Here is a 23,597-nt window from a genome sequence, read left to right as displayed (position 1 = left end):
AACCAATAAATATCACCAAGCTGCTCAATATGGAATAAAAAATATAAGTGTGCACACCATGATAAATCCGAGACCTTTTCAACTCATCTCTAAAATCTCTGATACATTAACAGAATAACAAGCAGTGACAGCCCCATATTTATGTCCATTTAAGACACATCTAGCACTTTCATTTGTGAATTCATTCTGTGTATTCTCTGAAGAATTTAGAATGTTTTCTCCGCATCTCAATAATTATGAAAAAGGAAATGAAGCCGAAGTTAAATAGTAATAACTGTACAGCTATGTAATGCACCGTTTAATGCAAAGAGTCTGTGAACCATAGACCTGCATATTCGTTAAATCAAAGACCTTTATGAACTGTGACTCATAGACCTGATTTCCCGGAGCGACCAGAGCCTGGTTGGGACTCCAAGCATCAGAGTAATATATGATGCAAGGAGTTCCTTCTTCCCTGGTAAACAACCCTGATATAATCCCTGATACTATCTTCAAAAATGTTAGATATGTGAGAATTTTCAATAAATAGAGTAAATTTGGCTTTAAATGATATAGTCCAACAATTCCTTTGCCACACAAAATGATTTAAGTACAGGCGGTCCCCTACTTAAGAACACCTGACTTACATATGACCCCTAGTTACAAACGGACCTCTGGATGTTGGCAATTTACTGTACTTTAGTCCTAGGCTACAATAAACATCTATACCAGTTATCACAGGTGTCAGTAATGAAGATTTATTATTAATCCTGGTTCTTATGACAATCCAACACTTAATCCAATTGTCACAGAGACCAAAAAAAATTTTACAATGATAAAGAATACAATTCCAACTTACATACAAATTCAACTTAAGAACAAACCTACAGACCCTATCTTGTATGTAACCCGGGGACTGCCTGTAGTACAAATTGCATTCACAGTTGATGAGGCCTATGATTTTGCATTGGGCCTCTAAATAATTTAAACAATAGTTGGATGCAGGTAAAGGGGTTATATTTGGGGAAAGAAAAAGATCTTTGCCCCATATATGTGGAGGCCTATGGTGCGGCCCCAAAAGTAAAACCCCTATGTGTGATTACGCACCTAGTTTTAAACGTCCTCAGAGTACAATCAAAGAAGCATTTACCCTCCGATTGGAGAGAGAAAAGAGGACAAACTAGAAAAATATATACAAATTGTAAGTCTTTATTTATAACACACATACATAATAACATAGGCGATGTCACCACCAGGTGGCACCGTCACAAAGATGATACCAAACACAAACAGTAAAATGGTGTTAAAAACATGGGTGGTATGGTACAGAACAGAAAGAGCGGCTGACCCCAGGCAGATGAAATGGCAGGTAAGTGAAAACCTGTTTGGTTTAGATAATAGACTGGGTTACCAGCAATAACTTTGGGAAAGGGTAAGTTTTTTATGGATAGTAATGGTGCTATCATGTGAGCTGCATAGCCGGGATGGCTATGATGTGTGGAAGCAAGGTCTTACCCAGTCATCTGTAAAATCACTGTCCTGGAGGAGCCGTGTCCCCGACGTACGTTTCGGCTCAGAGCGAGCCTTCGTCTGGGGGTCGAAGGCCTCTAAATAAGAATATTTCTTGAGAATTTTATAAACCCCTTCTTTAACAAATTTTTCATGTGAGATTGTGGATTTTAGTGAAAATGGAATAAACCTAAAGCTATATCCTCATAAGATATCATCAGATATTACAAAACACATTGGGGGATATTTATCATACACTGGGGCTCGTGCTCATGATAGCCCCGCGTTGGAAATTCGCAGCCCGATACATCAAGAGGCTTCTGCCTCTTGATGTATCGGGGCTGCTGGCAGCGCAGCGTTTATCCTGCCTGGCGTAGAAAAGAACGCAGCCGGTGACTTTTCACGTATGAAAAGTCGCCGACTTTTCACGTATGAAAAGTCGGGGACAGTAATGCACCGCGCCAGCCCACTCCCGTCCACCCTCCGCTCGGCCGGCCGCGCCCCCCTCCCCTTCACGCCGGCGGTTCGGGGCAAATAATCGCAAAATCTAGCAATAAGCTAGCATTCGCGATTGCTCCAGAGGTCCTGGTGTAGCGCACTGGTGTGGCGCAGAGGTCCTGATAAATATCCCCCATTGTGTATGGTTTCAGACAGTTTTATCCACCCTTTTTTGGGCTCAAATAGAGATAAGGTGGGACATTTACTATATCCCGCCACTTTGTTCACCAGCGTACGGCTCTGGCCTCCTAATATTTCCAGCTAGGGGCTGAGCTGGCATACAATTCTACAACAAGCCCTGTCTGGTGTAGAATTGTGCTATTACCAGTGAGCATTCAGGCGAGTGGCCACTGTTCCCCCTTCACTCCTCTCCTGGAGATTGCTTAAAGGGGGAAATAATCGCAATTCCTTACAGGTCGTATTGACTTACCAGCCCTCGAAAATATCCCCTGACAAGTCTAATTTCTCACGAATCTCCATTGAAAATATTATTTATGTCCTACTAATAGAATGTTCAACAGTCTATTATTACCAAAACAACAAAGCTATGTATCGGGTTAACCTCTAGCAAAACCATGTGGTCTTAAAAATCTGCTCATCTTGGGACACACTTACTGTATGTGAACAGATATAGCCACTAAAATGTTATCGGAAGGTCATATCTGCACCCAAATCAGGGCTTTCCTTCACCAAACGGCAGGAAGCCATTATTTCTTCTTTACTTTCCCAAACCATTCCCCAGTTTCCTATTAGCTTGTCATATTTTTTAGTGATACTGATTTTATTTGATTGTACTTGATGGTTGAATTACTTGATGTGCATCACAGTAGAAAAGTCATTCATTTCTATACAGTAGGGCAACATATTCATGATGTTCTGAATCTTCTTTCCATGCTATGTGCTCTGCCAAAAGGAAGATATGATGTGTTATTTATGTACCACATGAATATATAATGGAGAAGATGGATGACTGACAATTAAACGATGGCTTTCTAAAAGGAGCAGTGAAATATGCATACATTGCCTGCTCATAGGTATACGGAAACAGTCAACACAGCTTTGAGCTTTTGCTGGGTCACGCAGAGTATGTATTCCATAAATGTTTGATATATACAATCATACATTTATTCTTCTCTAAATGTTTAGTCAATCAACATTTTTGGCTTCATGTCAGTTGAAGTGTCAGTTTAGCGCTGAGAACCAGATCTGAGCTCCTTCATTGACAGCAAGGCTTCTGAGGACATGTTGGCTCAGATCCTGTAGAGCTTTGAAAAAAATGAAAGTAGCAAATTTCTTTCAGATTTTTCAGCTCATAATTTATACAAAACAACTGACATTATGATGAAAATAAAATGCTACATGATTTAACTGACAGATTATTATATTCTGTTGTCACTTCTGGGACCCCTAACCATACTGCGGTTTCATTTTTCATTGAAATATAATAAATGTCTCAAATTTTCAGCAACTAGAATGCCATACATATTACAATCATTTCATTGCCATATTATGTGTGCTCTATTGTTCTGAAGATTGTATTGTAATTTCATTTATGTGCAGACGCTAAGCCTTATGGTCCACACTGAGTTTTTGTTGATTTTGTAGCACTTTTTTTGTGTAAAAGCCTGAAGCTGGTTGACTAAGAGCAGGAAGGATGTCTACTGCTCTTTAGTGCCAAATCATATCCTGGCTCTCACAAAAAAAAAACTGTTTCATAAAGGCAACCAGATATTTGGTTGTACAAAAAACAAGATGCACACTGCCCGAGCAGTGCAGGGGCACCAGGAATTTTTTTCTAATTGTCTGTTGCACAGTAGGTCCTAATGGTCATAAGTCATTCTGCTCACATTCTGATGACCATAGAAAATGAATGGGCACTTGGCTCATGCCGGAGCCATGGAATCCATGGTCTTGGGCAAAAGCCCATTGAAGTAAATGGGGAAATGTGCTGACAGCTGAAACAAAAGAAATTGACCACTAGGATAAAAGATTATAAACCAAGCACACACCGACATGCTGGTGTCAGCCACCACTAGCGGCATCTGGTGGCTCCAGGCTCTAAAGTTGTTAATGGAGCCTGGAGCCCTTCAGGCTCATTTGCACAATGTTTAGAGCTTTTTTTTTCTTAAAAAACTAGGGCATAAGAATCTTAAAGAAGAGAAGATCCTGCCAGAGGGGGCACACACCAGTATGTCAGTGTGCTTGGTTTGCAATCCTTGATCCTGGTAGTAATCCTTTAAACCAAGTTTTGATACCAATTCCAGTTTCATTGTTTTACATGCACACATCCCCTTATTGTTTTACAATTTTACATTTTATGCCATGTATAGGTATGAATAATAAAGTATGTGCGTATAGGTTATATAATTCAATAAGTCATAAATATAGGTTTGGGTTGTAGTCCTCAAAGGCCTGACAAATCCACCAAACTAAGAAGTCCATTTCCCTTCTTTCTGTAAATAGAGAGAAGGGTCCAAGCTCAAGAAATTACAAGGTTAGAGGTGTCTAGAAAGTTGCAGCCTCGCCTGATGCTGATCACAGTATTATACCCTGTTTCCCCTAAAATAAGACATACCCCAAAAATAAGACCTAGTACAATTTTGTTCAGGCTTAGTAATATAAGGCCTCCCCTGAAAATAAGACCTAGCGGCAGACATTGCAGCAGCTCCCCCCAAGCCATACATTAGTATTAAGAAATCTTTTGGATGCTGCAGAAGGTTGTGACATAGGGAAGTATTCATGGAAATATATCACTGACTGTTGTGCTGCAAATGTGATACCAGCAGCTTCCAGAATAAGAAGGGGTGATTTATGGAAAGTGGTTTTACCCAAACATGAGAGATTGGGGCCAATGATTCTAATAGATATGGATCATAAGAAATACAGCATGATATTCAGAGTTTGGAGAGTCATAAGGATGTTAGAGAAGTTGATTTTTTTTGTTCAATGATAAATGTAAATTCTTGTTTATAGAAAAATAAGACATCCTCTGAAAATAAGACCTGGTGCCTCTTTAGGAGCAAAAATTAATATAAGACACTGGGACAGATTTACTTACCCGGTCCATTTGCGATCCAGCGGCGCGTTCTCTGCGGTGGATTCGGGTCCGGCCGTGATTCATCAAGGTAGTTCCTCCGACGTCCACCAGGTGGCGCTGCTGCGCTAAAGTTCCCTGAGGTCCGCCGGAATGCACTTAAGTACAACGGCCTATTCCTAGTGAAGGTAAGCACGAGTCCCGCGACACTTTTTTTTTAAATGCGGCGGGTTTTCCGAATCAGTCGGGTTTTCGTTCGGCCAAGACCCCCGAATTTCCATCGCGTGCATGCCAGCGCCAATGCGCCACAATCCGATCGCGTGCGCCAAAATCCCGGGGCAATTCAGGGAAAATCGGCGCAAATCGGAAATGTTTGGGTAACACGTCGGGAAAACGCGAATCAGGCCCTTAGTAAATGACCCCCACTGTCTTATTTTTGGGGAAACAGGGTAGCTAAAGGTTGCACAAAAGCTATACTTTTGGCAATGGATGTTCCAAAGAGAGTGGAACTCTCACCATAGAAGCCATAGCAACTACAATGGGTTCCAGATGTCGAGATGGTAGCACTTAAAGTGATTTTCCCATTAAAAAAAGTTCTAAAATTTTAATCCCCCAACTGATGTTTACACAATAAACATAATTTTTACCACCTTAATTTACAACTCAGTTTAATTTCTGTTTTAGACCCTATAACTCAGAGAGGAACAGTGTCGGCGGGGACTCTCTAAGCAGTCACTTCATGATCCCCTTGTGCTGACAATCTAGTTACATTATTAGGGTCCAGGTTTATATACACTCATATTTAGCTTCTGAACATTCACTAGCATCAGACACATAGAAGTAGAGAGATGAGACAGATCAGAGATGAGAGATAATGAGATCCATGATATGGATATAACACACAATAAGACTCTCAGCTCCTATAACACACACGGTCAGTTCTACCATATCTCAGCTATAACACACACACAGTCCGCTCTACTACATGCCTCCTTCCCCTGCTATAAAGATCTTATCTTGCCTGTAGCTTGTAGAGTAGGTCTGTGCACGCTGCTTGTTGGCAGGAAGTGTCTGCTGTACCTCCTTCCTCTGATATAAAGATCTTATTTTGCCTGTACCTTTTATCACTTCTATGTTGTAGGACATGGCCTTTTTTCAATGAAGACTGTGTGGCTCATACATCAAACATATTAAATTGACAGAGATGGATATTAAATTATGGCTATATGTTAGTAGCAGAGAAGAAATGTAGGTCTCAATCCCTCTATCTTTGTGTCCATTATAACCTCATTAGACTCTCTAAGTAGGCTTCCTGTCAAAAAGGGTAAACGTCTTTAACTACAATTGTTTGGGGGTTTGTAATGCATGTGATGTACAGTAGAGCCAGAAGAGAAGACATGTGATGGAATTAGTTGCTTTATTTAAAGCGTATAAACTCCAGTCTACAGTTTCTCTTTGGAGCTAGATTTCAATAATTGTTTTTATTGTACTGATCGTGATTTATATTCTATTTCATAGCCTATAGTTTTATAAACCAACCTGGAACTTCATATCAGATCTATGCCATCATTCAACCAAACCTAATAACTTTTTTTATTATATTGGACCTGAATGAAATACACATATATTCTAAATCTGAACAAAGTGTTGTAACTATAGGGCCAGCGGCCATAGCAATGTCAAAGGGCCCGGCCATTGGATATGCATCTTTATATAGATATTATACTATACATTGTACAGTATTTATATATATATATATATATATTTATATATAAAATAAAGAAAAACGGCAGCACTCCAGAATTTGTGAAAAAAACGTGGTGTTTTATTCCACCTCCCGCAACGTTTCGGCTGTGTTCAGCCTTTGTCAAGCAATGTGTGTCTGGTTACATACAGGTATATATGGTCACAAAGTGATGACATCATACAAAAGGTAAACAATGAAAGTGCACTTAATTCGTGCTCATCAACACATGTTATAGTGATTGTACAACAGTGTAATTATAAGTACAATGATAGGGATCATGCATTACTAAAATCAAGTGAAACTGTGTTATAAGATCCATTTTAAATATATATAATGTGAAATCTCACCTGTGTGGGAGTCTCCTCTGTGAAAATCAAAACAGGCGCTCGTCGCGTCTAAACTATGCGACTGCGCATGTCCGTGACGTATAATGGAGAGCAGATCAGATGTGCGCATGCCGCGCATGCGCAGAGTGACTAAAATTTACTATCCGCGCCATATTGAGCAAGGGTGCTGCGATCTCATTCGCTAGGTACCGGCACATGAGTGGATCACCTGCAAATGTCCACGGTCGCCATCTCAGGTAAGGGAAAGCAGTATGATCGGAGGATCTATTGCCAGTAGCAGAATAAGGTACAATCTGATATATATAACAGACCAGAGCCTAAGGTAAATAGTGCCTTGGGATATCCCTACTTTGGCACATATGAAAGTAACAACCCGACCCCAAAATATGGGCTAAAAAGGCTATGTCAATAAGACCATGTCCCAAAATAATGTGGGTATTGAAGAAAAGAGATTTGCACTGTACCGTAATGAAAATATGTATTCTCACCACAGGTGCTGTGCTATCTCTCCCACTAGAGGACAGATGAGAGTACAGCCCTAGAGGTCGGGATGTACTAAAGATGCGAAGCATATAGCTTCAAATATCCAAAAGGCCGAGGTCAGAAATGCTATAATGTTGTAAGATGCAACTTAAGAAGAATTCTGCAAAAATCAATGATTCATATCAGCCCAAAACTCAGGTTTTGGGCTGATATGAATCATTGATTTTTGCAGAATTCTTCTTAAGTTGCATCTTACAACATTATAGCATTTCTGACCTCGGCCTTTTGGATATTTGAAGCTATATGCTTCGCATCTTTAGTACATCCCGACCTCTAGGGCTGTACTCTCATCTGTCCTCTAGTGGGAGAGATAGCACAGCACCTGTGGTGAGAATACATATTTTCATTACGGTACAGTGCAAATCTCTTTTCTTCAATACCCACATTATTTTGGGACATGGTCTTATTGACATAGCCTTTTTAGCCCATATTTTGGGGTCGGGTTGTTACTTTCATATGTGCCAAAGTAGGGATATCCCAAGGCACTATTTACCTTAGGCTCTGGTCTGTTATATATATCAGATTGTACCTTATTCTGCTACTGGCAATAGATCCTCCGATCATACTGCTTTCCCTTACCTGAGATGGCGACCGTGGACATTTGCAGGTAATCCACTCATGCGCCGGTACCTAGCGAATGAGATCGCAGCACCCTTGCTCAATATGGCGCGGATAGTAAATTTTAGTCACTCTGCGCATGCGCGGCATGCGCACATCTGATCTGCTCTCCATTATACGTCACGGACATGCGCAGTCGCATAGTTTAGAAGCGACGAGCGCCTGTTTTGATTTTCACAGAGGAGACTCCCACACAGGTGAGATTTCACATTATATATATTTAAAATGGATCTTATAACACAGTTTCACTTGATTTTAGTAATGCATGATCCCTATCATTGTACTTATAATTACACTGTTGTACAATCACTATAACATGTGTTGATGAGCACGAATTAAGTGCACTTTCATTGTTTACCTTTTGTATGATGTCATCACTTTGTGACCATATATACCTGTATGTAACCAGACACACATTGCTTGACAAAGGCTGAACACAGCCGAAACGTTGCGGGAGGTGGAATAAAACACCACGTTTTTTTCACAAATTCTGGAGTGCTGCCGTTTTTCTTTATTTTATATCCATTGGACTCTATCTGGTGAGAGTCGGGATAGCACCCAATTTCACTACAAAACTAAGGACTGTGCTGCTGATTCTCCATTTTGTATATTTATATATATATATATGGAAATCCCAACAGCACACAGCGGTACTTTGTAGCTGGTGCACGCCCAACAGGACCAGGCTTCAGATCCTCCAATTGCTATGTTTAAACCAAAAAGAGCAGAAGTTTCAGTATGTTTAAAGTTCTGTTATTCCATAGCAAAATACATGACAGCGACATTTCGGCTCAACACAATCCTATTTGAGCCTCATGTTATGGAAAAAAGAGGACCACCAGCATGTGGTAAGTCCTGGTGGGGGGAGGCAGCTACAACAGCATATGTGTGGCTTTGTCTCAGTCCTCATGCATTTTTCCTCTACTCCTCACAACCCTCTACCTGCTCAATACATATGACAGCAAGTAGGGAAGGGAGGAGGGAGCTGGATAAGTATGGATGAGAGCAGACTGAGACACAGGCACACAGGCTGATGCAGCTGATTCCCCCTTCCCCAGCACCCAGGCTGGTCATGTGAAATAAAGTTTTATAAACTGCTGAAATGATACCTGGTGACAGGTTCAACTTAATGACATATATTACTATTACTATATTACTATTATCACCTGCTCTTCTTATTTCTGAAATTAAAAAGTTACCCTACTCTTTATTGAAGTATTGTAATGATGGCTCTCTATTGTGAAATTATACTTTGTTTATACTGTGTCTTTTTTGCTTCAGTTTTGTAATTGACCTTTTATTTCTCCAACCCAACTTTAATATCACATCTTTCTCATTCAACTTCAATATTGAGTTTCCCATCAGATATTCCTACAATTGTCTTTGTGTGGAATAAATCACATTTACTTAATTAAACCCCATTCATTACTAGCTTGGAAAATTCCCCAAAACATACAGCTGGTTTTATGACCTTTATGTAGGAAACAAGATAACCTTATATAACTGTCACCATTTTCATGATCCATTAATTCTATTAAAAAGTCAGTTCAATAATAGAGACATAATTATTAAATTTACAGTATTATTACAGTCTTTGGTCCACATTTATTAAAGCCCCTGCACCAGTTTTTTTTGTCTGACATTGCATGTTCTTTTCAGGGCAAACTGCATGCACTTTTATTTGTTGTTGCACTGAAGGGGGCGTTCTGGTGCACAGTCGGGCCATGCAACACATTTATCTTGCAGTATCCAACAGAATTGTGGTGTGTCTATGTTAAAGGCTATCAATGGAGGAAGCCACAGCACCCATGAGATTAAATTCCAGAAGTCTTTATCTTCATCCAGGCATTAAAAACACGAAGTTTAGATTCCTCACAAGTCTTTCTCAAGCAGTTTGCGAGGAATCGAAATGTCGTGTTTTTAATGCCAGGATGAAGATAAAGACTTCTGGAATTTAATCTCATGGGTGCTGTGGCTGCCATCATTGATAGTATTTAACTTTGGGTTCGCGGACCTGAACCCTCAGCTGCAAGCACTAACCTCATAAACTGCCTTTTAGGACTTGGATTGCTGTCTTACTACTCTTCTGTACTCTATGTTAAAGGTGCACCAAGAAAAAATTGGTGCACTCTGTCGGGGCAGTGCAGTTTCATGAAGAACATGCGCCACAATTCATGAAACTGGCGCACCCTGCACACTTCACAAGCAAACTGCACATAACACAGTATGCGCTGTTATGGGCCATTAAAAAATTTGAGGCAGAGCAGGGATATTCTTTGATAAATCATTAAAGGGGTTATTGTAAATCAATCAGGTGGTTGATGATAACCTATGTGAGAAACAGAAATGATATACATAATATTAAAGCATAGTAAATCCTGACCAGATAAGAGTCTTGATAACCCCACCTACATATAATGATTGACAATGAAAGTCCTGATTACCTTGCCCACATAGAGTGATTGTCTGACTACCATGTAAACACTATACAGCAGTGGTGGCAAACCGATGGCACGGGTACCAGAGGTGCCTTTTCTGTGGGCACCCAGGTCATCGTCCAAGGACAGAGTTCACCAAACACTGAATCTTCCTACAGTCCCATGCAACATGAGAGATGGTGCTCTCAGCGCTGATTTAAAGCAACACTTCATTATCTGTTTGGCACTGCGCAGAAAGTAAGAAGGTGTTGACAGAAGTGCTTTATCTTTGGAGGTCTTCCTTCTGGAACCACCATTTCTTCCTGTGCAGAGGCCCTGGAGAGAGGCTACAATGATAGTTTGAATTTGCCCTCCATCATGTCAACTGTATTGGTGACTTCAGATGGCCGATTAATTGAAAGGTGTGGAAGAACAGGTAGCAATAAGTTACTGTATAAAATTCCATGCTGGCACTTTAAGGTAAATAATTGGATTTTGGTTGCAGTTTGGGCACTCGGTCTGTAAAAGGTTCGCCATCACTGCTATACTGAATAACAGTTACTGTTTGTGGGCAGAGTTAAGCAGGACTCTCACTATCTCTTTTAGGAGTCCTGTCTGGATTTACTCTACGTTTTGCTATGAATACCATAAAGATAGATATCACAGAGCTTAGTGTGGGTCCCACTGTCACATCCTGCTCTCACATTGAAAATAACTCACAGGTTCACTTTAACATTGTCATAAGCTTAAACTTATACCATTCAGACGCTCTTTTAATATCATGCACTTTATATGCACCATTTTTCATGCAACTAATGTATATGTCACCTCCAGTAGTATAAGATCTACTTGCCATAGTGTGATTTGTGAGCTGAGAGATAAAAGCACAAAGTTAGTATGCAAATGTCTCCTGCAGGCATTCTCTGACTGTCAGTCCTTTGTATTTAACAAGATGTGCAGTCCTTTATACACAGAGCTAACGAAATGAAGGACAGATTAGTGATTTCAATCTCCATCCTAGTTAAAGTCATCCTTGACTTCTAATCTGCTTTGAAAGTGATGCACCAATCACTAGCAGGAAAAAAGACTTTTCTGGAATATATCTTTGTAATCTTTCAAACAGAAGTATCTGTACAGAAGGGAAAGAATAGAAAATAAAATCCATTGAAATTGAATTATTTGCCAGAGACATTTGAACGTGGGACAAAAATCTTAATCAGCGATTGCTTTCAGCCTGATTACACAGTGAATCGTCCAAACTACAGAGATTTCAATCCAAATAATTATGTTTGAGCTATCAGAGTTACCAGTAATCAGAACACATAGACAGACCATGACATAGAATCAGTTTACTTATTTGTGATGGGCCTTGTATTGCAAAGTAAATAATACATGGCATAGGTTATTTACCTAGTGCAAAAAATCCAGAAAAAATCCAAACGCAATATATGATATACAGCATTATACAAAATCTTCAAATATTCAGGACAAGATAGCTAACTTGAGAATCTGAATAAGCCATCAGTTATTCCTCCTGGAAATATATGAATAAATTAGGCAGTAGTACATTTTCTGCTGGAGAGGCCATGGTTCACAGGATGTCATGTGACCCGTGTGTCCAATGTACAGAAGAGAAAGTTTTACCCAGTAAGTACAATATGGGTGATCCAGTAAAGGTATTGTACTTACCTTAAAAAAACATAAATAACACTTGACTGATATTAAAAGCAACAATGTGGATGTGTAAATATATGTAAACTTTTATATTAGTGGCCAGACCCATTTAAAGGAGAATGTCCTTACACATCCATTAACTGGCAGCATTGACTGGACAATATTACACTGTGCCAGTAGGCAACACCCGCTTGTCAATTTATTTATAAACTTCAACAGAATTTTTATTTAATGAACAAGGCAAACATTTTGGATAGTCTTTTACTTGAAGTTATGGTTTGTGATTACTCATTTCCTCTGCACGGTTGGTCCTTTAGAGCTAACAGAGATGAGCCCTGATTCAAGACCCCCACAACATGAATTCAATGGTCAGACTCAGCATATAGAAGAAATCCATCCTCTACAGACAAACCTTAACCCCTGCTGTTTGCTTTCCACCCCCCTTCTCCTGTTTCCTTTAGTTGAACTCTCATTGTTACAATCACAAGACCTGTTGCAAGTCAATTCACATTTTCAGCTACACACTCAAAGAAATGAGAACCTGCCTTATATAAATGGCCAGCAAAGGATTATCAAAGTGCATAGTCCTTCGACTTGAATTTCAGTGCATAATCCGACCATCTGTCGGCCAGTTGTGTTGCAAAATTATGATTTACGGAATTGCTTTGAAAAAAAAAATCCTTAGCTGTATTGTAGCTGCATTTATCTGCTGCTGAAATCCTGCGACTTACATCATGTCTCCTTCTAAACCTCAAGGAATGTGACACTTGCCAGTGGCAAAAGCAAACATGCCTCCCCTGAATGGACGCAAGGAAGACCATTTCCATGTATTCCTTATAATCCCTCCATGCTAATATTACGAGGGAATCTATTATTTATTTTAGCACTCACATAATTACTTTCCTGAACCACCAGCATTAAACCCACGAATACAACAGCCTCCTGCTTTATATTATCATACATTATTTCAGGAGCTGACTCATTCTCTAGAAGAGAAAAAAAAACCTCTCTGGAAAATGCTCTAGTGATTTGTTTTCAGCATCAGAATCATTAATTTCATCACATGTTGGCCGCTCATCATCACACACATTTATATTCCAGCAGAAGGACCCAGGCTGCCCATAATAAGGCAGACACAATATATAATTCCATCTTATATCAAATATTCATTAACCTGTCTATAGATTAATAGATTTGGTTAAGTACCATTGTAGAGATCCACATATAGAAACATAATGGTGACCTGGTACAGCTGGAAATGAAGTAAAAGTTTCCTAGGAATGTTATTTTCCTATAGTCTAGATCTCTTATGTATAGAGAGGGGTCTATGCTATGAAGCTGGGGACATCATCTGTGATGTCTGAATGGATCAGGAAATCCATTAATAAATACATCTTAAAGGCACTCTGGGAATGTGTGAATAGATACTTCCAGGTTTACATGCTGGATACTTGTATATTATTATATACACACGCTTTCTGCACATAAGACAATCTCAACTTCTGGATCACAGGACTCAGTCTTTGCCCTGAAGATGTCTAAATCTTGTGCATCACAGCCTTTGAAACATCAACCCATTAGTAGAGCATAAAATCACAGAGAGACAGGAATCAGATGCGTAACTAAGAATTGCTCATTGAAATCTGCATTGCCTTCTGTATCCATCCTACCCTGATACAAGTACAGTCTAGAAGCAGATCTGTGCAGCTCAGTCTACAATATGCACAATCTTGTAGTTTTGTTGATAAAGCCAAGCAAACATCGTATAAGAAAGCAGAGTACTACTAATAAACATCTGTCCGGATATACTCTCCCATTCATAAAGCAGGCAGCACACACAGTGCTCTGCTGGACAGTTATGTTCTGCTTAGGTAAGTTAGAGTTTGTGTCTTTTTTTGACAGCAAACCGGTCCTTGGCATCAGCCGTCTTGTCTTTGGAGACCTTACCTCTTTAAGTTCCTTAGCTACATCCTTCAAGTCTCCCAGGACTAATTCCAAATCATCCACAATAATCTTGATCTGTTCTTTCACCTTGGCTTTGGAGGCTTGCCCCTCTGTCGGTGAGGATGTCCCCTTAGACTTTGCTGACATGCTGCAGTCCAAGCTCAAGGGAGCTTCAGAAGAGGGTGACTGGCTCCAGCCCTCTCTGAGTAGCTGTTCCCCCGCATTTTCTTGCTCAGGTCTCCCTCATTCTCCTCTTTTTCTTCTCCCTGTATACACGCTGCCATGAACTCCACAGAACTGCTCAGGGAATGGGCTGCGGACTAGTGGCGATTGTCGAGCAGTGCCTGCGTCACAGTGCTTTGCGAAACCAAGGGAGAAAAAAGTGCGAGATCCCAAAGTTCACGTATGACATAAGTCTCCTTTAGTTCAGAGCCACCTAAAGATCCATTTACTTTTAATTGGTGACATTCACATCCTTCTCTTGTGTTCAGTGCTCCTCTATACACAGCACGCCTACTGCCTGCTACTTGCTGCTCGCTACACACAGTCTATCTCTTCTCTTCAACTCTCCTGCATTACCGTATTTCTCCATGTAATGCAGCATCAGGCATTGCTATGCATTACCAAAGGGACCAGTGATAACAGGCATATTTTACTCTGTCACACACATAAAGCAGGCATTATAATTTATATGCAGGGCACTAAAACATAGAAAACACATGACCAAAAAGAAGTCGAATATTGATGCGCCATATATCACGTCAACAAAGCCCATACATCATGTGTCATTCTACAAATTGTTGTCTCCAGTCCAATCTCGCTATAACTGATGCTCTGTGGTCATTCATTAGCAAAGGTAGGGGGATACCGTCTGCTTTTATCCGGTAAGAATAGAAGGAGTAGGAGGTGAAGATGTCAGTTATAAGGATCTCCTGGGAAGATGGAGAGTGAAGGGTCAGAAAAATAAGAACCATTCCCTGCTTTGATTCCTTTAGAAAAGAGGATGGATGAATAAATGAAATTGAAGTGTGGCTATGTCTTGCTTCTGCCTGCTTATTTTATCACCATTGCTCAAGGGCCTTCTAAATTTATGACTCCTCATTTATCAGGTTCAAATTAAATCAATAGTGAAACACAGAAAGAGACTTGCTTTATGGTCCAAGAGGTGAAAAAAACTCATAAGTGTAAGAAACTGATACAGAAAGTCCTAAAGGAGCAAAAATGAAGATCTGCAGCCTAAATGGGGTTTATTATTCTTTTTTTGACACTTGTCTTTGTTTTACATGGGCTCCTTTATCTTCAGGTGAACAAATAGATAGGGACTAGAGATGAGCGAACACTAAAATGCTCGGGTACTCGTTATTCGAGACGAACTTTTCCCGATGCTCGAGTGCTCGTCTCGAATAACGAACCCCATTGAAGTCAATGGGAGACTCGAGCATTTTTCAAGGGGACCAAGGCTCTGCACAGGGAAGCTTGGCCAAACACCTGGGAACCTCAGAAAAGGATGGAAACACCACGGAAATGGACAGGAAACAGCAGGGGCAGCATGCATGGATGCCTCTGAGGCTGCTTAATCGCACCATTATGCCGAAATTATGGGCAACAGCATGGCCATGACAGAGTGACAGAATGAAGCTAGATAGCATGTAAAACATCCAATAATTGACCCTGACACTATAGGGGACGGCATGCAGAGGCAGAGGCAGCGGCAGCAGGCTAGAGAGTGGCATGGCGACATACCCTAATTGGACTCAGGCTTCAAACCAATGGGTGTCAGAGAGGAACCAAAGGAGGTGAGCAAGAAGCGCTCAAATAATATCGGTACATGATAAAAGTTTGCCAGTATATTTTGTGGATTACACAGCAGGGTGGCGACAAAGTTAACATGGAAGCCATGAAAACAACCCAAAATTCTGCCTGACACAGCTCGTTTGATAAGGGGACCATGTATGCTTACAGTTCATGCCAGTCGCTGCACTGGCTGCCAGTCTCCTTTCGAATACAGTTTAAAATAATAATAACCCTCATCCATAAAGCTCTGTATAATGCTGCACCCCCCTACCTCTCCTCTCTTATCTCAGTCTATCGCCCAACCCGTGCTCTTAGATCCGCCAGTGATCTTAGATTAACCTCTACCCTAGTGCGGACCTCCCACTCGCGTCTCCAAGACTTCTCTAGAGCTGCACCAATTCTATGGAATGCTCTGCCCTGGACTATCAGACTAATACCTAACCTCCAAAGTTTCAAACGTGCTCTTAAAACCCATTTCTTTAGGCAAGCCTATAACACTCATTAACTGCATGAAGTTTTAACTCTTCTACTAACCCGTCCTGTGTCGTCCTCCCATCTGTTATCCAGCAACCAACAGGCACCAGACTTCTCTGCAGTCCCATTCACCCTGGACCTGGTATATAAGATGACGGCTGAGTGGTTCAAGCGACAGCAATTCCATTTATTATATTTTTTTCTATTCCCTAAGAAGAATGGCTTGACCATTAAATATTCTTTTACCTCGTGTTACCCCATCATCTTCATAAACCGTAAGCTCTGGCGAGCAGGGACCTCACTCCTGTTGTTCCATACAAATGTTGTGCTCTGTTACATTACATTTGTATTTGTTTCCTATGATTTGTAAAGCGCTACAGAATATGATGACGCTATATAAATAAAGATTATTATTATTATTATTATGGAGGCAGTGAACTAGTAGTAGATTAAAGGTGCTGCAACTATGTTAGTTGGATCTTGGGATGGAGCTGGCGCTCTGCAGCCAGGCGAGCTTTTGCCAATCCAAGCCCCTGTCTCTAGGCTACTCCCCAAACAGCACTTCTAAGAACCTTTTGTATAAGATCAAGTGTAGTAGCGTTCTTATAAGTTTAGGATATGGCGGGTGAGGGGAATGTAAACAGATGCGCAAGAAGCGCTGAAATAATATCCCTAAATGGTAAAAGTTTGCAAGTATATTTTGTGGATTACACAGCAGGGTGGCGACAAAGTTAACAACTTTGATGTGGAATGCCCTGTAATAGCTCTTGGGCGGTGTGCCTTTTATCGCCTAGGCTCAGCAGTTTCAGCACCGCCTGCTGTCGCTTAGCGACGGCACTGCTGCTGTGCCTAGAGCTACCGACTGATGGCGCCATGCCCACGGATGGTAATTCGGAGGAGGAGGAGGTGGAGGAGGGGTGGGAGGAGGAGGAGGCATAGTAGGCCTGAAACACCTGGACCGAGGTAGGCCCCGCAATCCTCGGCGTCGGCAGTATATGAGCAGCCCCAGTGTCAGACTCGGTCCCAGCCTCCACCAAGTTAACCCAATGTGCCGTCAGCGATATATAGTGGCCCTGCCCGGCAGCACTCGTCCACGTGTCCGTGGTCAGGTGGACCTTGTCAGAAACGGCGTTGGTCAGGGCACGGATGATGTTGTCTGACACGTGCTGGTGCAGGGCTGGGACGGCACATCGGGAAAAGTAGTGGCGGCTGGGGACCGAATACCGAGGGGCGGCCGCCGCCATGAGGTTGCGAAAGGCCTCGGTCTCTACTAGCCTATAGGGCAGCATCTCCAGGCTAAGCAATCTGGAGATGTGCACATTAAGGGCTTGGGCGTGCGGGTGGGTTGCACTATATTTGCGTTTCCGCTCCAGCGTCTGGGGTATGGAGAGCTGAACGCTGGTGGATGCTGTGGAGGATCGTGGAGGCGACGATGGGGTTTTTGTGGCAGGGTCCTGGGCAGGGGGCTGACTAGCAGCTGACACAGGGGAAGGAGCAGTGGTGTGCACGGCCGGAGGTGAACGGGCTTGTTGCCACTGAGTGGGGTGTTTAGCATTCATATGCCTGCGCATACTGGTGGTAGTTAAGCTAGTAGTGGTGGAACCCCTGCTGAGCCTGGTTTGGCAAATGTTGTACACCACAGTCCGTCGGTCATCCGGTGTTTCCTTAAAGAACCTCCAGACTTCTGAAGATCTAGCCCTCGCCGCAGGAGCCCTCGCCACGGGAGCTTCACTAGTTGACACATTTGGCGCTGATGCACCAGCTCTGGCCCTGCCTCTCCGTCTGGCCCCACCACTGCCTCTTCCAACCTGTTCTGGTCGAGGACTCTCCTCCGTCTCAGAAGCACTGTGTTCACCCGGCCTCTCAACCCAGCTTGGGTCTGTCACCTCATCATCCTCCGATCCCTCAGTCTGCTCCCCCCTCGGACTTCCTGCCCTGACAACAACTTCCCCACTGTCTGACAACCGTGTCTCCTCATCGTCGGACACCTCTTTACACACTTCCACTACGTCAAGAAGGTCATCATCACCCACAGACTGTGACTGTTGGAAAACCTGGGCATCGGAAAATTGCTCAGCAGCAACCGGACAAGTGGTTTGTGACTGTGGGAAGGGTCCAGAAAACAGTTCCTCAGAGTATGCCGGTTCAAATGCCAAATTTTCCTGGGAGGGGGCAGACTGGGGGGGAGGAGGCTGAGGTGCAGGAGCTGGAGGAGTGGCGATTTCGGTGACATGGGTGGACTGCGTGGAAGACTGACTGGTGGTGGACAAATTGCTCGAAGCATTGTCAGCAATCCACGACATCACCTGTTCGCACTGTTCTGGCCTCAACAGTGCTCTACCACGAGTCCCAGTAACTTCAGACATGAACCTAGGGAGTGTAGCTCTGCGGCGTTCCCCTGCTCCCTCATCAGCAGGTGGTGTCTCACCCCGCCCAGGACCACGGCCTCTGACCCCTGCAGTAGTTGGACGCCCACGTCCCCGCCCTCGTCCTCTACCCCTAGCCCTCGGGTTAAACATTTTTAAAATGAGAGTTATAACTTTATTTTTTTTTTTACTTTTTTTTGTTTTTTTTTGTGTTTTTTTTTTTTTTTGTGTTTTTTGTTTTTTTTTGAGTTTTTAAAACCAAACAATGCTATCCTATTGCTATGGCTATTTTCTAGCCAAGTATCAAAGCACACTACTATGCCAGATGAGATGACACTGAGTTAGTGCCTAATTGAAATCCAACCCCTACTAAATTTTCCCACTTCGGTCTTTGCTATGGATATGTGCGTCACTAAGCGCAGAACACAGCGGTCGCAAGTCTCACTACAAATTGCTCAGAATTGGCTAGTACATGCACTGCAGAAAGTACAGCCACCAGCAGATCAACCAGAAATCAAATATATAGAACGCTACTGTATGCGTAAGTAAGCTCTTTGTATTCTCCTATGGCTATTTTCTAGCCAAGTATCAAAGCACACTACTATGCCAGATGAGATGACACTGAGTTAGTGCCTAATTGAAATCCAACCCCTACTAAATTTTCCCACTTCGGTCTTTGCTATGGATATGTGCGTCACTAAGCGCAGAACACAGCGGTCGCAAGTCTCACTACAAATTGCTCAGAATTGGCTAGTACATGCACTGCAGAAAGTACAGCCACCAGCAGATCAACCAGAAATCAAATATATAGAACGCTACTGTATGCGTAAGTAAGCTCTTTGTATTCTCCTATGGCTATTTTCTAGCCAAGTATCAAAGCACACTACTATGCCAGATGAGATGACACTGAGTTAGTGCCTAATTGAAATCCAACCCCTACTAAATTTTCCCACTTCGGTCTTTGCTATGGATATGTGCGTCACTAAGCGCAGAACACAGCGGTCGCAAGTCTCACTACAAATTGCTCAGAATTGGCTAGTACATGCACTGCAGAAAGTACAGCCACCAGCAGATCAACCAGAAATCAAATATATAGAACGCTACTGTATGCGTAAGTAAGCTCTTTGTATTCTCCTATGGCTATTTTCTAGCCAAGTATCAAAGCACACTACTATGCCAGATGAGATGACACTGAGTTAGTGCCTAATTGAAATCCAACCCCTACTAAATTTTCCCACTTCGGTCTTTGCTATGGATATGTGCGTCACTAAGCGCAGAACACAGCGGTCGCAAGTCTCACTACAAATTGCTCAGAATTGGCTAGTACATGCACTGCAGAAAGTACAGCCACCAGCAGATCAACCAGAAATCAAATATATAGAACGCTACTGTATGCGTAAGTAAGCTCTTTGTATTCTCCTATGGCTATTTTCTAGCCAAGTATAAAAGCACACTACTATGCCAGATGAGATGACACTGAGTTAGTGCCTAATTGAAATCCAACCCCTACTAAATTTTCCCACTTCGGTCTTTGCTATGGATATGTGTGCCACTAAGAGCTAAACACAACGGTAGCAAGTCCCCCTGCTAATTCCTCACAAAATGGTACTAGATGCAAATTAAAATAAAAAAAAGTAGAACGTTATTGTAGCCCTAAGAAGGGCTGTTGGGTTCTTTGAGAATCACTCCTGCCTAACAGTAAGCTAATAGAACACCCTAACGCTTTCCCTGACCAGCAGCAGCTCTCTCCCTAGCGGCATCCAGACACAGAATGATCCGAGCAGCGCGGGCAGCGGCTAGTCTATCCCAGGGTCACCTGATCTGGCCAGCCAACCACTGCTATCGACGTGTAAGGGTACCACGTCATGCTGGGTGGAGTGCAGAGTCTCCTGGCTTGTGATTGGCTCTGTTTCTGGCCGCCAAAAAGCAAAACGGCGGGAGCTGCCATTTTCTCGAGCGGGCGAAGTATTCGTCCGAGCAACGAGCAGTTTCGAGTACCCTAATGCTCGACCGAGCATCAAGCTCGGACGAGCATGTTCGCTCATCTCTAATAGGGACATGATAAATACAATGATCCTTAAATCTCTATTCACATAAGATGGATGTTGGCTGAGCACTCATTCAACTTACAGCTTTATCCCAAAATCATTGCCAAAAACATGCAAACTTGGCTGGACTAAGGATGCATGATCGGATTTAAAGAGTAGAGGGAAACAAATAGCTAGCAATCTCTTATATGGCCATGTTCACATGTCAGTATTTAGATACTAAACACAGAAGACACACAGGTCATTCCATGACACTTTTGCTATGGAGGATTCAATCCTGATCCTTGGTTTACAAATTCAATACAAAATACTGACTGAAATAACATCTTGTCAAAACTGCACTAAAAGTGCTACATCCAAAATGTAAATCCTTACTTACCCTAAAATCTCTGAAAAGAGATATATTACTTTACTGGTTGCCACCTCCTAAATTAGTAGACTTTAGTAGTGCTGCTGGTCTTTAGTGATTTTTTTTTAAATAATAATAACAATTCCTTTATTTATATAGTGCACACAGATTATACAGGGCTGCACAGAGCTTGCCAAATCACTTCCTGTCCCCATGGGGCTCAAAACCGGAATTTAGAGAATAGGAGAAAAACCCATGCAAACACGGAGAGAACATACGAACTCTTTGCAGATATTGACCTGGAAGGGACTTAAACCCAGGTCCCCAGCACTGCAAGGCTGTAGTGCTAACCACTGAGCCTTGGTGCTGCCCTTTTATATGTGCTTGTTTCCTAATTCCTTATTGTCCTGATGTCCATCATTTTAATAATACCCTCACATAATAATACCCTCATGTGCCATCCAGATAGTAATACTTGGCCCCTTTATGTCCCTAACAGGAACAATGAATCCCATTTGCAAAGAACATTGTAAAAATGGGGTGAATGTCAAGAACCTGTCCAGCAAACTGTGCTATCAATTGGTGTAAGATATCAGACTGTGTACATTCTGGGGAACTAACCCTGCAAAGCCCCTGCAGGAAAGGGCCCTGCCTGCAGCAGATAATCCACCCTGATAAGGGTGAACCCACTAACAGGAATCTGCTTAGAAACCCTGTAAGGTAAGTGGGAAACACCACCCCATCTGGCAGCTGCTGGATGGTGGAGTACAGAGGCAATAGGAAGTCAGAGGCAGGCCAGTGTTCACACAAGGACAAAGAAATAGGTCAGGACAAACACAAGTCTGAGTCAGGGGAGGCAGGGCTGCATCAGGAGCGACAAGACACAGGACAAACAAAGGATAACAGACAGACAAGCAAAGTCAGATATATCAGGAGATTCCAGCTGGCATAGAATTGGCCATGGTTGAAGTAGAATTGTGCTTTAATCTGCACCCGAGGGGGTGCACCAGGAATTGTGATTATTTTATGGTTGGTACGCAAAAAACTGGCGTAAAGCCCTGGTTAGCCTTTCCCTAATCTCTCACAAAGAAATCCCCCTCTGTGACATAAATATCTTAAAATAAAGACAGCCCCAATAAATCCCTGATAAATGAGCAAATACACAATTTAATCATTTTTACTTGCCATTTACTTTTCTTTATATAATAATGTCTACAAATATCACAAGTGACCAAAGAAGACCAATAAGCACAACCTCAGCGCCAATATCTAGAAGAAATGAGCATGGAACAAATGGCGCGTGTCATAAACTATAGAGAAAAGAGAGCACAACCCTTTCCCTCATAGACACTGGCGTCACTGTACATTTCTATAGGAGGCCAGCCAATAATCTCTGTCTTCATTTTAATAAGGAGATGATGTCAGCTTTGAACTTTGAACTTCTTACATCTATTTACTCAATATTTAATACAGCATTTAAATAATGTGAATGGAAAGAAGCAGTGTCCAAAATGTACAACTTCTTCCAGCAAACAGAAATATTACTGAATGTCATAAATGACTGAATTTAATAAATGTTTGGCACTAAGGCAATTTGCTGACCAGCTTGATAGAATAATCTGATACAGAAGATAATTTTATATGCACTTACATAGCTCCAATAGATAGAAAACATATTTCCACTTGGTGAATTTTGAGATGTATATCTCTTCTGGATGTTTATGATCAAATTCAGACATTTCCAGTAAACTTGTACAATTCTGCTCAATCTACTTGCTTGATTATGGACTCACTGCCATCAATAAATATAAATAACCCTTTCCTTCCAAATGTATAAGAACATTTTATGTCAAGCAGAGCCGGAACAATTTACAAGAATTTAATAAAAAACAGCCAAGGTTTCCTTCCTGTGAACACTTCTCTTTACATGTTAAGTGCAAACATATTTCTTCTAAGGAAAGGTTCAGATTTCGATTTGCAACATATTGGAACAGACCTTTACCTTTTACCATAATGTACGTAGAAAATACTAGGTAAATATTTCACACCAATTTACCAAGACACAACATTACAGGGGATTGATTTAAAGGTGTTGGCCATTTATTGAAAACCTTAACAAGGTAAGTCTAAGACCCTAATAAGGTCGCCCATATTATACTTACCATGATAAAGTTTCCCATTTACTGACATCACATGTCCTGCTGGCAACTTTGGCTGGTCAAAGGGGTTGTCAGGGCCCTTAACAAACAATATAAC

General features: G+C 41.8%; 1 protein-coding gene across 1 annotated transcript in view; it reads right to left on the bottom strand.

Annotated features, from left to right (window-relative positions):
* Positions 1-14,850, bottom strand: part of PRR16 (proline rich 16) — a 249,956-nt gene extending 235,106 nt beyond the window's left edge. The window contains exon 1 of the mRNA XM_072141160.1: positions 14,314-14,850. Within this exon, the coding sequence (XP_071997261.1) occupies positions 14,314-14,457 (144 nt within the window). The 5' untranslated portion in view covers positions 14,458-14,850. The remainder of the gene's footprint in view (positions 1-14,313) is intronic.
* Positions 14,851-23,597: the final 8,747 nt, after the last annotated feature.

Source organism: Engystomops pustulosus, chromosome 1 (genome assembly GCF_040894005.1).
Source record: "Engystomops pustulosus chromosome 1, aEngPut4.maternal, whole genome shotgun sequence".
NCBI lineage: Eukaryota > Metazoa > Chordata > Amphibia > Anura > Leptodactylidae > Engystomops > Engystomops pustulosus.
This window is presented reverse-complemented; position numbering and strand designations above follow the sequence as displayed.